The sequence below is a fragment of the Hylobates moloch genome, unplaced genomic scaffold (genome assembly GCF_009828535.3).
Source record: "Hylobates moloch isolate HMO894 unplaced genomic scaffold, HMol_V3 SCAFFOLD_13, whole genome shotgun sequence".
NCBI classification, from domain to species: domain Eukaryota; kingdom Metazoa; phylum Chordata; class Mammalia; order Primates; family Hylobatidae; genus Hylobates; species Hylobates moloch.
Window position 1 is genome coordinate 104,134,848 of NW_026652288.1, and position 15,688 is coordinate 104,150,535.

At 38.2% G+C, this 15,688-nt stretch overlaps 1 protein-coding gene across 4 annotated transcripts in view; it reads right to left on the bottom strand.

The window, feature by feature from the left end:
- The window catches only part of ACAP2 (ArfGAP with coiled-coil, ankyrin repeat and PH domains 2), a 178,488-nt gene that overhangs the window by 95,305 nt on the left and 67,495 nt on the right, over window positions 1-15,688 (bottom strand). For all 4 annotated transcript variants that reach the window (XM_032171944.2, XM_032171943.2, XM_032171939.2 and 1 more), the window contains exons 3-4: window positions 12,065-12,184; window positions 11,168-11,221 (exon numbers count right to left, since the gene is read on the bottom strand). In XM_032171944.2, the coding sequence (XP_032027835.1) occupies window positions 11,168-11,221; window positions 12,065-12,184 (174 nt within the window). The remainder of the gene's footprint in view (window positions 1-11,167; window positions 11,222-12,064; window positions 12,185-15,688) is intronic.

Below are 15,688 nucleotides of genomic sequence, written 5' to 3' on the forward strand. Positions count from 1 at the left end.
TCGCTCTTTGAGAAATCACCACACTGCTTTCCACAATGGTTGAACCAATTTACACTTCCATCAGCCGTGTATAAGCAAGCCTTCCCTTTTCTCCACAACCTTGGCAGCATCTGTTTTTTACTTTTTATTAATACCTAATCTGACTGGTGTGAGATGGAATCTCATTGTAGTTTTGACTTGTATTTCTCTAATTATTAGTGATACTCAACATTTCTTCATATGCTTCTTGGCTGTGTATGTCTTCTTTTGAAGTGTCTGTTCATGTCCTTTGCCCACTTTTTAATTGGGTTGTTTTTTGCTTGTTAATTTGTTTAAGTTCCTTACAGATTCTGGATATTAGAGCATTGTCAGATGAGTAGTTTGCAAATATTTTCTCCCACTGCAGGTTGTCTGTTTATTCTGTTGACAGTTTCTTTTGCTGTGCAGAAGCTCTTTAAGGTCCCAATTGTCAATTTTTGCTTTTGTTGCAAGTGCTTTTGGCATCTTTGCCATGAAATCTTTGCCAGGGCCTATGTCATGGATGGTATTTCCTAGATTTTCTTCCAGGGTTTTTACAGTTTTGGGTTTTACACTCAAGTCTTTAATCCATCTTGAGTTGATTTTTGTATACAGTATAAGGAAGGGGTCCAGTTTCAATCTTCTGCACATGGCTAGCCAGTTATCTCAGCACCATTTACTGAACAGGGAAGTCCTTTCCCTCATTACTTGTTTCTGTCAGCTTTGTTGAAGATCAGATGGTTGTAGGTGTGCGGCTTTATTTCTGGACTCTCTTCTCTGTTCCACTGGTCTATGTGTCTGTTTCTGTTCCAGTACCATGCTGTTTTGGTTACTGTGGCCCTGCAGCATAGTTTGAAGTCTGGGCCAGGTGTGGTGACTCACACCTGTAATCCCAACACTTTGGGAGGCCAAGGCGGGGGATCACTTGAGGTTAGGAGTTCAAGACCAGCCTGGGCAACATGGCAAAACCCCGTCTCTACTAAAAATACAAAAAATTAGCCAGGTATGGTGGTGGGCACCTGTAATCCCAGCTACCTGGGAGGCTGAGGCAGGAGAATCACTTGAATCCGGGAGGTGGAGGTTGCAGTGAGCCAAGCTTGTGCCACTGCACTCCAGTCTGGGCAGCTAGAGTGAAACTCTGTCTCAAAAAAATAAAAAAAAAAATAGTTTGAAGTCTGGAATGTGATGCCTCCAGCTCTATTTATTCTTTTTGCTTAGGGTTACTTTGGCTATTCGAACACTTTTTTGGTTCCATATGAATTTTTTAAAAGTTTGTTTCTAGTTGTGTGAAGACTATCATTGATAGTCTGATGGGAATAGCACTGAATCTGTAAATTCCTTTGGGCTGTATGGCCATTTTAACAGTATTGATTCTATCTATCCGTGAGCATTTAACATCTTTCCATTTGTGCCATCTCTGATTTCTTTGAGCAATGTTTTGTAATCCTCATTATAGAGATCTTTCACCTCCTTGGTTAGCTGTGTTCCTAGGTATTTTATTCTTTTTGCGGCAACTGTGATCAGGATTGTGTTCCTGAATTGGCTCTCGGGTTAGATGTTGTTGGTGTACAGAAATGCTACTAATTTTTGCATGTTGATTATGTATCCCGAAACTTTGCTGAAGTTGTTTATCAGCTGAAGGAGTTTTGGGGCTGAAACTACAGGGTTTTCTAGATATAGCATCACGTCATCTGCAAACAGTGATGGTTTGACTTCCTCTCTTCCTATTTCGATGCCCTTTATTTCCTTCTCTTATCTGACTGCTCTGGCCAGGACTTCCAATACTATGTTGAATAAGAGTGGTGGGAGAGGGCATCCTTGTCTTATGCTGGTTTTCAAGGGGAATGCTCCCAAAATTCTTTTTATTTTTGAGACAGTCTTCCTCTGTCGCCCAAGCTGGAGTGCAGTGGTGTGATCTTGGCTCACTGCAACCTCCACCTCCCGGGCTCAAGCAATTCTCATGTCTCAGCCTCCCAAGTAGCTGGTTATATAGGTAATACAGGCAGAAACCACCAAGCCCAGCTAATTTTTGTATTTTTAGTAGAGATGGGGTTTTGGCATGGCCAGGCTGGTCTCAAACTCTTGGCCCCAAGTGATCCACCTGCCTCGGCCTCCCAAACTGCTAAGATTACAGGCATGAGCCAGTATGCCCAGCCCAAAATTCTTAATTTTATAATCTTTCAATAAAATTTACATTGAAACATTTTAAGAATGCAGAATTACATTCATACAGAAAGATTTGCACACTAAACCTCTGCAAACACAAAATAAGACACAAAGTTATTTTACGAGATTAGTTACAATAATATCAGATCAAGAAGCTAACTACAAGGTTACTCAATTAAGAGCAACAGCCAGAATGCTGCATACAATTGCAGAATTGTAAAATATACCAGCCTACAGGAAAAAAATGTCAAGAACTTTGTTAATTTCCAAAGCAGCACAAGAAACAGAAAAGGTGCCACATTTCAATAAGAGAATAACATTTTATGGCATGCCAGCTAAACACATGCATAATGACTAATCCTACTCTATCAAAAAGTTTTCATTGCTGAGTGATGCTTCTGCACATTAGTAACTGTGCTCAAGCTAACAGCAGAAAAAAATATCTGAGGTTGGACACAGTGATTCATGCCTCTGATCTTAGCACTTGGGAGTCCCAGAGAGGATCACTTTAGCACAAGAGCTCAATAGCAACCTGGGCAACATAATGAGACCCTGTCTCTACAAAAAAAAAAAAAAAGCCAGACACAATAGCTCACACCTTGTAATCCCAGTACTCTGGGAGGCTGAGGCAAGAATATCACTTGAGCTCAGGAGTTCAAGACCAGCCTGGGCAACACAGCAAGACTCTCGCTCTACAAAAAAAAATTAGCCAGGCATGGTGGTACACCTGTAGTCCCACTACTTGGAAGGCTGAGGCAGAAGGATCACTTGAGCCCAGGAGGTCGAGGCTGCAGTGAGCTATGATCATACCACTGTACTCCAGCCTTAGTGACAGAGCAAAACTCTGTCTCAAAACAAAATAAATAAACTTTGAATATAGTATCTTGGAAGAGCACTGACTGTTTTGCAAACTACCTAAAGAAATGCCTGATGATAAATGGCATGAACCCGGGAGGCAGAGCTTGCAGTGAGCCGAGATGGCACCACTGCACTCCAGCCTGGGCAACAGAGTGAGACTCCGTCTCAAAAAAAAAAAAAAAAAAAAGCCTAATGATAAAAGTAAAAATGCTAAAGAAAAACTGTGAAACAAAAAAGATATTATGGAAACACTGTAATTTTGCATACTGATAGTGTAGCTAACAATGACTACAAGATGTAAACTTACATTAAGAATTTATTTGGAGCCAGGTGCAGTGGCTCACATCTGTAATCCCAGCACTTGGTGATGTCTGAGGATTGCTTGAGCCCAGAAGTTCATTTAAAAATAAAAATAAAAGATTTATTTGGAAAACTCTGATGATCTAGTAAAACATTTCACAGAGGATCTTTCATATATAAAAGTATGCATGTAGATATGATACATATTAATTCCAAATTAAATGTTATCAAAATGATAAATCTAAGACTAAACATTAAGTATCATCAAAGAAATACTATGAGAATATCATTATCTTCTATTTCATACAAAAGTGCACTGACTTCCAGAGAACAAATTTTGCTAAAATTTATGAATTAAAAGAAGTAGAATTCAAACAGCTTGGGAGGAATAATTCTCAACTTGCAGATTTGTTTAACACTAGTTATTGACTTTAAAAAATGGTTTTACTAACTGGCACCCTGCTATCTGATTAACTTGTATGAAGCAGTCCTTAAAATTTTTGACAATTCACATATACTGCCAGGGACAGTGGCTCACACCTGTAATCCCAACACTTTGGGAGGCCGAGGCGGGTGGATCATTTGAGGTCAGGAGTTGGAAACCAGCCTGGTCAACATAGTGAAAGCCCATCTCTACTAAAAGTACAAAAATTAACCAGGTGGTGGACACCTATAATCCCAGCTACTCAGGAGGCTAAGGCAGGAGAACTGCTTGAGCCCAAGAGGCAGACGTTGCAGTGAACAGAGATCACGCCATTGCACTCCAGGGCGACAGAGCAAGACTCTGTCTCAAAAAAACATATACTGACAAACTTTATGGATTTAGAATGTGGAAACATGAGGCTGAAAATGAGTCACTAAGTGAGTCACTGCTATCGTCTGAATTCAAAAAGAGAATTGTTAAAAGTAGGCAGAAGGGGGAAGAGGTAGAGCAACTTCTGTGTAAACCTGCAGAAAGGCTTCATTATTTTATTCAAAATCCATCCAGGTCAGGCACTGTCATCCCAGCATTTTGAGAGGCCAAGATGGGTGGATTACTTGAGGTCCGGAGTTCGAGACCAGCCTGGCCAACTTGGTGAAACCCCCGTCTCTACTAAAAATAAAAAATAAAAGATAAAATTAGCCACGCGTGGTGGCAAGCGCCTGTAATCTCACCTACTAGGGAGGCTGAGGCACAAGAATCACTTGAACCCGGGAGGCAGAGGTTGCAGTGAGCCGAGATGACACCACTGCACTCCAGCCTGGGGGCTGAGCGAGACTCCATCTAAAAAACAAAAAATCCAATTTATCCCAGAAAATATAAGCATTACTTGTGCCAATCAGAGAAAAAGAAGAGCACTTCCATTTTATGAATGATTGCCTCTTTGAAATACAACTTAAGAAGATGAAATTATTTAAGTTCTAATTACATGTGCGAGAGGAGCTCCTGAGAGTCAGGGGAAAAGGGCAACAAATATTCCCCTGCCTTTTGCTAATATGCCTATATAGGCAGTTTCTCGTCATTAACAATGACCAATAATTTGAAAGGATCATCAATTTTAAATCTTGACCAGGAATCGCTTGAAAATATTTCACGCAGAAGACCTTTTTTTTTTCTTTTCTTTTCTTTTTTTGAGACGGAGTCTCACTCTGTCACCCAGGCTGGAGTGCAGTGGCGCCATCTCGGCTCACTACAAGCTTCACCTCCCGGGGTCATGCCATTCTCCTGTCTCAGCCTCCCACAGAAGACCTTTTTTTAAAGTTAAGTTTTTTGAAGCAAGCTCAACCTTATTTTTTAAAACATCTGGACCAGACGTGGTGGTTCACTCATATAATCCCAGCACTTTGGGAGGCCAAGGCGGGCAGATCACCTGAGGTCAGGAGTTAGAGACCAGCTTGGCCAGCATGGTAAAACCCCATCTCTACTAAAAATACAAAAATTAGCTGGGCCTGGAAGCAGGGACCTGTAATCCCAGCTACTTGGGAAGCTGAGGCAGGAGAATTGCTTGAACCCGGGAGGCAGAGGTTGCAGTGAGCTAAGATTGCACCGCTGCACTCCAGCCTGGGTGACAGAGTAAGACTCTGTCTCAAAAAATAAAAAATAAAGAAATAAAAATAAAATATCTGGACATGTTATACACATTCAATACATAGTATCTTCCCTAATACTGTGTTTTCTAAAAATATAATTCCATTAAAAAGAACCTTAAAATTTTTTCACCCAGATAGGTGCCCTTATCTCCCCATGAAGTTTTCTCCAGTGTTCCATACAAACATGACTATCATTTTCAATCTGTGCCATGAGATGAGATGAGTTGGGAAACACTGAAACTACCCTGTTCTCACTGCCTAAAACCATTTGTTGAGTGACTAAGTGTACAGCTCTAAATTGAAAAATCAAATGTACAAAAAAAAAAAAAAAAAAAATACTGGCCAGGCACAGTGGCTCATACCTGTAATCCCAGCACTTTGGGAAGCCAAGGCAGGATGATCACTTCAGCCCAGGAGTTTGAGACCAGCCTGGACAACATAGCAAGAACCCATCTTGACAAAAAAATGAAAAACTAGCTGAGCACGGTGGTGCATGCCTGTGGTCCCAGCTACTCCGAAGGCTGAGACTCCTAGGAGAATCACTTAAGCCCAGGAATTCGAGGCTGCAGTGAGTTATGATCACGCTACTGCCTGGGCAACAGAGCAAGACCCTGTATCAAAAATGATTGACAGACAGACAGATAGACAGATAGATAGCAAAAAGAGTCATACATGTTCACAGAATTTATGTAGCAAACCAACTTTAAAGCTGCAATCAGCAAAGATAATAATCAAATAAATATTCCAAGTTCCTTATACCAACAGCAAATTAGAATCCAAAAGTGTCATCAATGGAGTCACCAAAATCTCTTAAATTCTAGGAAAATAAGCCGCTCTTTAAACCAATTCTAATATCTAGTAGAATGTAGCATACATGACCTGCTCTGAAAAAGTCATGTGTGTTCACATCTTATAAAAACATATGCATTAAGGCCAAGCACAGTGGCTCACACCTGTAATCCCAGCACTTTGGAAGGCCAAAGTGGGCCGATCACTTGAGGTCAGGAGTTCGACACCAGCCTGGCCAACATGGTGAAACCCCATCTCTACTGAAAATATAAACGCTAGCCAGGTGTGGTGGTGGGCGCCTGTAATCCCAGCTACTCGGGAGGCGGATGCACAAGAATCGCTTGAACCTGGGAGGTGGAGGCTGCAGTGAGCCAAGATCACGCCACTGCACTCCAGCCTGGGCAACAGAGCAAGACTCCATCTCCAAAAAGATATATATATATATTGCGATAAAACAAAAGAATTTTAAACATAATACTCCTGAGGAAAGAGAATCACTTGAACCTGGAAGGTGGAGGTTGCAGTCAGCCAAGATCACGCCACTGCACTCCAGCCTGGGAGAGACAGCGAGACTCCATTTCACAAAAACAACAACAACAACAACATATGAGTTAAAGAGAAACCTAGGATATTCTCATTCTAAAAGGAATAAGAAGAGTTCTATCCATTTTTACAGATAAATAAATAAATTACATGATAATCTAAATGATTTATTTTATTAAATGACCGGACAATCTGACTTCAACATATGTTTAGTCTTTACTTGACTAATAACACAAATGGTTTTATTATTTTCAAACATTTATTTAAGCCCACAGAGTTGGTAAACGACACCTCTGGAATATCCAGACTTTTATCCTTACACAAACGGATATACCAAAGCCCAACTGTTATGAGCTCTGCTACAGAATCTAATGCAGGTTACACTATTTGTTATCTTTCAGCAGTTTTTCTTAATCATCCTTTATATTGGGATGCTATGTAATTAGAATTCCAGAGAATGCTACAAAAATAAAGCATTTTACATAACTGGGCTTCTCCTACATTTTAACAAATGGCTCTGAGACCAAATTTCAATCTAATGATAAATGCCTCATGATTTTATAAATGTTTAATAATGGAAAGTCATCTAGTAAATCCCCTTCATTTCACAGAGGAGGAATGCACATCTTTTTTTGGAGACAAGGTCTCGCTTGTCGCTCAGGCTAGAGTGCAGGCGTGCAATCACAGCTCACTGTGGCTTCAATTTCCCAGGCTCAAGTGATCCACACACCTCAGCCTCCTGGGTAGCTGGAACTACAGGCATGAGCCACCACACCCAGCTAATTTTTCTCTTTCTTGTAGAGACAGAGTTTCGCCCTGTTGCCCAGGCTGGTCTCTAATTCCAGGGCTCAAGCAATCAAACTACCTGAGCCTCCTAAAGGGCTGAGATTACAGGTATGAGCCACCGCGCCCAGCCTACAGAGGAGGAATGTGAATCTCAGAAAAATTAAATGACTTCCCTAAAATGAGAATGATGTAACTACCGGGAGTAGAACAGTAAATGAGGTAAGTGTTATCCCTAGCCATAGTCTAATTAAAGTGAAGTATAACAGGGCTATGATGAGGGAAGAACTTTTGCCACAAATATAGGAATTCTAGTTCAAGTGACACAAGTCATTCCTACTGAAAAAAATTCAAAGTGTTGGTTACAAAACAACAAAAAGGCCAGATAGAATAGATGGTATATTAACTATAAAAAGAAGAAAATTAAAAGAAAGTAAACCAAGGACTCACAATTTCATTTTTATATCTATTAAAAGGAAAATTTCTGAGATGCTGTCAAAATAAGGGAATAAAATACACACTGGAGTTCTGGGTATAGTGTCAGACAAAAAGTTCTTCATGTATAGAAACATGTATGTAAACACAAACAAGCTGACCAACATATAGCCTTCAGACCTCCAGACAGACGGACAAAGAGTGGTTTTTTTCTTAGTATACAAATTATCTTTTTAAAGCAACATGAGTTTTACAGTCAACAGAGTATGAGGTTTCTCAAGTATAAGGAATAGTAAAAAAAAAAAAAGAGGGAGGGAGGGAGGAAGGGAGGGGGACGAAGGGAGGGAGGAAGGAGAGAGAAAGAAAAGTGAGAAAAGTGGAATCTGCATACGTTTCAGGAATGTAGGTGCACATTAAGATTAAGAGCACTAGTATTAAAAAGACCAATCTCAGCTGGGTGCAGTGGCTGACGCCTGTAATCCCAGCACTTTGGGAGGCCAAGGCAGGCGGATCACGAGGTCAAGAGATCGAGACCATCCTGGCCAACATGTTGAAACCCCGTCTCTACTAAAAATACAAAAAATTAGCTGGGTGTAGTGGCGGGCGCCTGTAGTCCCAGCTACTCCAGAGGCTGAGGCAGGAGAATCCCTTGAACCCAGGAGGCAGAGGTTGCGGTAAGCCAAGATTGCGCCGCTGCACTCCAGCCTGGCAACAGAGTGAGACTCCGTCTCAAAACAAAAAACAAAACAAAAAACCAATCTCTATTCCTCCAAAGGAAATAATACATATATACCTTGCTTCAAGGCCAGGTGCGGTGGCTCATGCCTGTAATACCAACACTTTGGAAGGCCAAGGTGAGTGGATCACTTTAGGCCAGGAATTTGAGACCAGCCTAGCCAACATGCCAAAATCCCGTCTCTACTAAAAATACAAAAATTAGCCGGGCATGGTAGTGCATGCCTGTAGCCCCAGCAACTTGGGAGGCTGGGGCACGAGAATCACCTGAACCCGGGGGGCGGAGGCTGCAGTGAGCCAAGATTGCACCACTGCACTCCAGCCTGGGAGACAGAGCCAGACTCTGTCTCAAAAAAAAAAAAAAAAAAAAAAAATTATTTGCCGAAAGTTTATCTTAATCATAACTTTTCACATTTAAAACCATAACTAAGAGCAAGGTATTATTATATAAAGAAATAGCATAAGATTTACTGCTTTAAAGGAGAGGAATATTTCAAAGGATAATAAATTATAGAGAAAACATTTAGTCTATTATGTCAATTTAAAGTCAATCATTTATATAAAAAAAAAACTTTCTTATTAAATTACATTTGGTTTAAAGAGAAATCAAATATACCAAACACTGTCATCTAAATTCAACAGAAGGCAAAAAGAAAACTATTATGTGGTCAAATTGGTGTCAAATACTAGAGCTAAAACCATAAAACTCTTAGAAGAAAACGTAAGGGTAAATCTTTATGATCTTGAATTTGGCAATGGATTCCCTTACACATAACACCAAAAGCACAAACAACAAAAGACAAAATAGATAAACTGAACTTCAGACTTGATCAAAACTAAAAACTTTTGTGCGTCAAAGGATATTTTCAAGAAAGTAAAAAAGAAAACCTACAAAATGAGAAAAAATATTTGTATAACATATACTGATAAGGGTTTAATATCCAAACTATGTAAAACAAGTGTAAGTCAACAACAACAACAACAAAAGCCCAATTAAATAACTGACAAAGGGACTGGGTGCAGTGGCTCACACCTGTAATCCCAGTGCTTTGGAGGCTGAGGCGGGAGGACGGCTTGAGCCCAGGAGTTCAAGACTAGCCTGGGCAAAAGAACAAGACCTCATCTCTACCAAAACAAAAAAAAAAATCAGCCTGGCATGGTGGCACATAACTGTAGTCCTAGCCAATTGGGAGGCTACAGTAAGAGGATCGCTTAAGCCTAGGAGTTCTAGGCTGTAGTGAGGTATGACTGTGTCACTGCACTCCAGTCTGGGTGACAGAGTGAGACCCTATCTCTAAATAAATAAAGGACTTCAATAGACAACAATGGTAACAATGACAGAAGATACACAAAAAACAGTAAGCACATAAAAGATACTCAACTGCATGAGTCATTAGGGAAATGCAAATCAAAATTACAATGAGATACCACTTCGCACCTACTAGGATGGTTATAATTTTTTTAAAAAAATTGACAATAACAAGTGTTGATAACGATGTGGAGAACTTGGAACACTCAAACACTGCTGGTGGAAATGTGAAATGGTACAGTCTCTGTAGAAAACAGTTTGGCAGTTCCTCAAAAAGTTAAACATAGAATTACCATATGACCCAGTAATTCTACACCTAGGTACATGCCCAAAAGAATTGAAAACAGGCACTCAAGCAGATACTCGTACATGTCAATATTGGCATAGCTAAAATTTGAACTATAATTAAAATAAACATTGTCATATTACTTCATCCTAAATATGCTAACCAACAAAAAAAATTAAAATCAAATTAAGAACCAAAAACAAGCAGATTTTATGAAGATTATAAGTATTGATATTCTTATTACAGATAGAGGCTAATAAATTTTAAAGCACTGATTAAATAATTATACAACAGCCATATCGGTTAAGCTTTTTAAAAAATATAAGAAACATATAGCTTACAAGCTGCCATATTTGCAGTAAACTTTTGCAAACTTTGTAAAGGAATTTTGTGACATTCCCAAAGTAATATATATCTCTCATTCTTGAAGGATAAATGCCCACAAATCTTAAACACACATATAAATAGTTCAAAGAATATAGCACTCTTTAATATTGGTAATTGTTTAGATAAAGGGGATATATTGGTAAGTATCTAAAAAGAAATAGCTACATTTAAAACGACTTTTACTTCCTTATTCTTAAATACATGCTTAAAAATTTTACAAAGCCACAACTTAAAGGGAAAAAATTTAACTTTTGGGTGTATGTCCTTCAATGATATTAAGTTCACTATATTAGAATGGAAAATAATACTCTTACTCTTTCACACGCATGCGTGCGCACACACACTCACAAATACACACACAGTGTACATTTTAGATTCATCCAACTAAAAAGTTGACGACCAATCAAAGCCATGTGATTCCCTTTTAGTCATTTCATAAAATATTGCGACTCATGAAAAATACTAAAATGTTAATATGGTCATAGTAACACCTACTTACTGACACTTACTGTGTGAAAATTTATCATTTCTTGAAGACTGTCAGAAAACTTGGTCAAACTTGTCTACGAGAAAAAAAGGAAAAGAAAACCAAATCATTTATGAGCCACTTAAATATGTCACAAAAATGTGACCTCAGAATTTCTGACAGAAGATCAAGTTACACTGTAAACAGTAACATTTATTTCCAAGGACAATCTCACTACCTCATGGGTACACTCTGCAGAGGTCACGTCTACACATGGTAACAAATAAAACCCTAAAAATGTGAAAGAATTAATATTGCCCCTTCATTGGTATTATGCTAACAATAGAAATGGCAAATATAAACCTAAGGTAAAATTGTTTTGCGTGTATCAAGATGGCCCACGTAGGCATCTAGAATCAAATCATCATCAAACTATACCCATTTCTTCACCAGTTATTATTTCTCATGAAAGAAATATAACACCACATAGTATACCAAGGGATCTAAGCTAACTCAGCATAAGCTGGCTAATCAGAACTTATACAGCCCCCCATACACAAAGTTAGATGCTGTACTTAGGTTAATGCTCTCTGCGTGCCCCTATAAGCAGCTACTAGTAGGCATGATCTTGATCTTCCTGCTCAGGCCCTCTGACAGGTGCTTCAGCTCACCTAGCAGCAAGTAAACTTACTAAACTGACCAAAACAATGCGAAACTAGGTGAGAAGAGCCATGCTAGGTAATGCGCAATGCAAATCAACCATCAACTTCTCTTAGAAAACAGAATTACACAAGACAGCACCAATGGGTGACCACTTTTCTACTTCTAATTTTAAGTATCACCATAACTATAAATAAGGTAGATGAACGCACAATTCTTTAATGTCTTACTGCTTTTTTTTTTTTTTTTCATTTTTAACTTTAATTTTAGTAATACTAACCTCAACTACAGCATCATTACTAGAATACTGAGCCAGGTCTCGAATCCCATTCATGAACTGTTTATTTGCAACACAAAAGGCTTTTCCAGTATCAATCATTGCAATACAAAGTTTCACAAGCTGAAAAAGAAAAAAAAAATTCATCAGGTTGAAGATAGTTTTACAAATTACTTAGTTGAATAAGTGTTGGCAGTAACTATATAAGGTGACCTAGTTAAGTTCAATTTGTTTCATCAATAAACTCAAAACAGACTAATTGAAAAGTATTCTTTTTTCCTTTGGCTTATAAAGTAAATTCATAGCAGAGTTGTACCAAAAAAGTTGACCTTTTAGGATCCAGAGGCTGTGTGATAACAACAACAAAAGTATGTTGCAGGAAAGGTGAAGTAAACTGGTGTGATAGCTCAGTGATCGTTTCAATATTAGTCCATCAGCGCAGACGGCTAAAGGGATTAATCAACCACGTACTCAAAAAAAAAAAATGTCTCTAATACCTATTGTTCCAGGCATTGTCTACGCCTTAGTACTGGGCTCTTCTCTTTCTTTCATCTTTCTCTTTCTCTCTCTCCCTTCCTTCTTCTTTTCATTCCCTTTATCCCTCCATCTCCCTGTTCTTCCATTCCTTCCTTCCTTCTTTCTCTTTCTTTCAGACACAGAACTTTTTTTTTTACCAAAATCTTGGGTAAATGTCAAATATTAAAAAACAGATAAAAGTGAAACTGTTCTAGACAAAGGAGAGAAAAGTACTGAGGGGATGGAAAGGGGGGGGGTCACCAAGAAGAGGAAAAAGAGCCAAGAAAAACTTTAGAAAAACTCCTGAAGGATCTCAAGAGTATAAATTAAAACTGCTGCCCTAAGACCTAGGGGAACAGAAAATGAAAACATCATCTCTGCTCTCAAAAACTCTAATTCTATAATTCTAACAAGTAGATAAATTCTATAGAGCACAAACACAACTACTATGACAAAACTATGCATGGAAAAAAAAAAAAAAAAAAAAGGAAGACCATTTAACCAGGGCTGTGGGGACCAGGGAAGGATTCCTAGAAGAGGCAACAGAAGATATTGCTATACTGTTAAGGGCTTTTGATTTATCAATGTGCATCCAAGAGGGGAGGTATATAATATGTAGCATTTCCCAAAAATATTTGACCATGGAATTCTTGTTAGAGGAAGCATTATTATACGACCAACGTTCCACAAAACCCACTGTGAGAAATGCTGGCACAGATGTCTTTTTAAATCATTTGCTATTTACAATATAAAATAAAATGTCTTGCCAGAAAAACTGATTCTAAAGTTCATATGGAGTAACCACTATGCAAGATGAGCAAAAAAAAATTTGAAGAACAGTAATAAGGTAGGAACATTAGTACTATATGATATTAAAATATATTACAAAAATATAGTAAATAAAGTCTGGTAGTAAATGCAAATAGACAAACTGATCAATGTAAGAGAATACACAGTCAAAAAAACAGATACAAACATGCCATATTTGATTAAAGTAATACTCCAGCCAGTGGGGGAAAAGTTATCTGATAAATGATATTAGGGACACTGGACAGTCATCTGAAGGGGATAAAAAAAGAAATTAAATTGTATTACAGACTCCCAAGTTAGTTACAGATAAGGATTTAAACATAAAAACAGAATCAGAAATCAAAGAGAAAACAGAAGGTATTTTTTTTTCAATAATCTCAAAGTGGGAAGTCTGAGAAGGATGAGAAGCTCAAATACCATGCAAAAAAAAAAAAGATCAATCCAATTACATAATAAGACATTTCTATAAGGAAAAAGCAAACACAGTCAAAAGAAACAACATAGGAAAACAATATTAAGACAAATCACAAAGGACAAGTTTCCCTACCATAAAAAAGGGTATATAAATCATTTTGAAAATCCAACTATTTACTAGAAAAAATGGGTAACATACATGCAGAGATAACCACCCCCCTAAAAGAAATACATGTGTCTTAAACCCATGAAAAGATATTCATTCTCGCTATAATAAAAGAAATGGAAATTACTATTTTTTTTTTTTTTTTACTAACAGCAAAGATCAAAAAGTTTGATAACATGCTGTTTTAAAGAGGGCAGGTATGGGGAAATAGTCACTCTCATGCATTGTTGGTAGGGGTGTAAATTGGTACAATATCTACAGAAGGCAGTTTAGCAAGAGCTATCAAAATTTAAAACGTACCTTCTAACTTCGCAATTTCACTTTTTAAAATGTATTCTACAACTATATTTTACAGATAGGCCATGTGACACATGTAAAGTTATTCACTGCAGTCACAGTAAAATACTGGTAGCAAGCTAAGCGTCCGTCAGCGGACAGCTAGATAAATAAATTATGATATATCCATGCAAGGTAATACAATTCAACCATTTTTTAAAATGAGACAGCTCTATAATAACAAATAACATCCATGATATATTAAAAGAAAAATTAAAATGTAGAACAGTGCTAATATTTTTGTTGAAATGGGGAGTCATTTGTACTGAAAAGTACAAATACTTTTATATGCTTAGAAAATTTTGTGAAAAGGCCAGGCATGGTGGCTCACGCCTGTAATCCAAAAACTTTGGGAGGCCGAGGTGGGCAGATCACTTGAGGTCAGAAGTTCAAGATCAGCCTGGCCAACATGGCAAAACCCCATCTCTACTAAAAATACAAAAATTAGCCAGGCATGGTGGTGTGCACCTGTAGCCCCAGCTAGTTGGGAGGCTGAGGCAGGAGAATTGCCTGAACCCGGGAAGCAGAGGTTGCAGTGAGCTGAGATCATCCCACTGTACTCCAACCTCAGTGACAGAATGAGGCTGTCTCAAAAAAAACGAAAATTGTGCAAGGGCATAAGAGAAACTAGTTCAGTGCATTCCTCTAGGAAAGAGATTAGAAAATGACTGATTTTCACTAGGTACACACTTTTTTACCTTCAAATTGTGTACTACATAGGTGGTATTATGCAACAAATTAAATTCAAAAATAATTAAAAGTTTCCATAAAAACAAAGAGAGACAGGTTAATAGTAAAACATTATGGCAAAAAATATAGGGTTCTCAGCTAAGTCTGCTTAGGTTCAACCTACTGTCATACTTAAACATCTAAGTGAGCCTGAGTGACCTTAACCTCAACAAACTTCGATTTCTTCTTCTGTATCACACATAACAATGGTACCAAACCATATATGGTTACTAAAAAAAAAGAGTAAGAGAATACACATAAAGATTCTTAGCACAGGCCAGTGGCTCATGCCTGTAAGCCCAACACTTTGGGAGGCCAAGATGGGAGGAACTCTTGAGGCCAGGCATTTGAGACCAGCCTGGTCAACAACTCTATCTCTGTCTTCAAAAAAAAAAAAGATTCTTAGCACAAACTTACTGGCACATGGTAATTATTCAATAGAGATTTGTGCTTCCTTGTCAGAGGGGGAGGTTTTCTTATTGTTGTTTGCTTTTGTTTTGTTTTACTAAGAAACAAACTTAGTTAAAAAAAAAAAAAAAAAAACTTTATCTACTTAAGATAGAGGTGGCAGAGAAGGGAAAGGAGAGAGATGCCAAAGCAAAGTCCTGAGGAGGCAGGGGGCTTGGAACTGTATAGAAAAAGGGATACTTTTATCA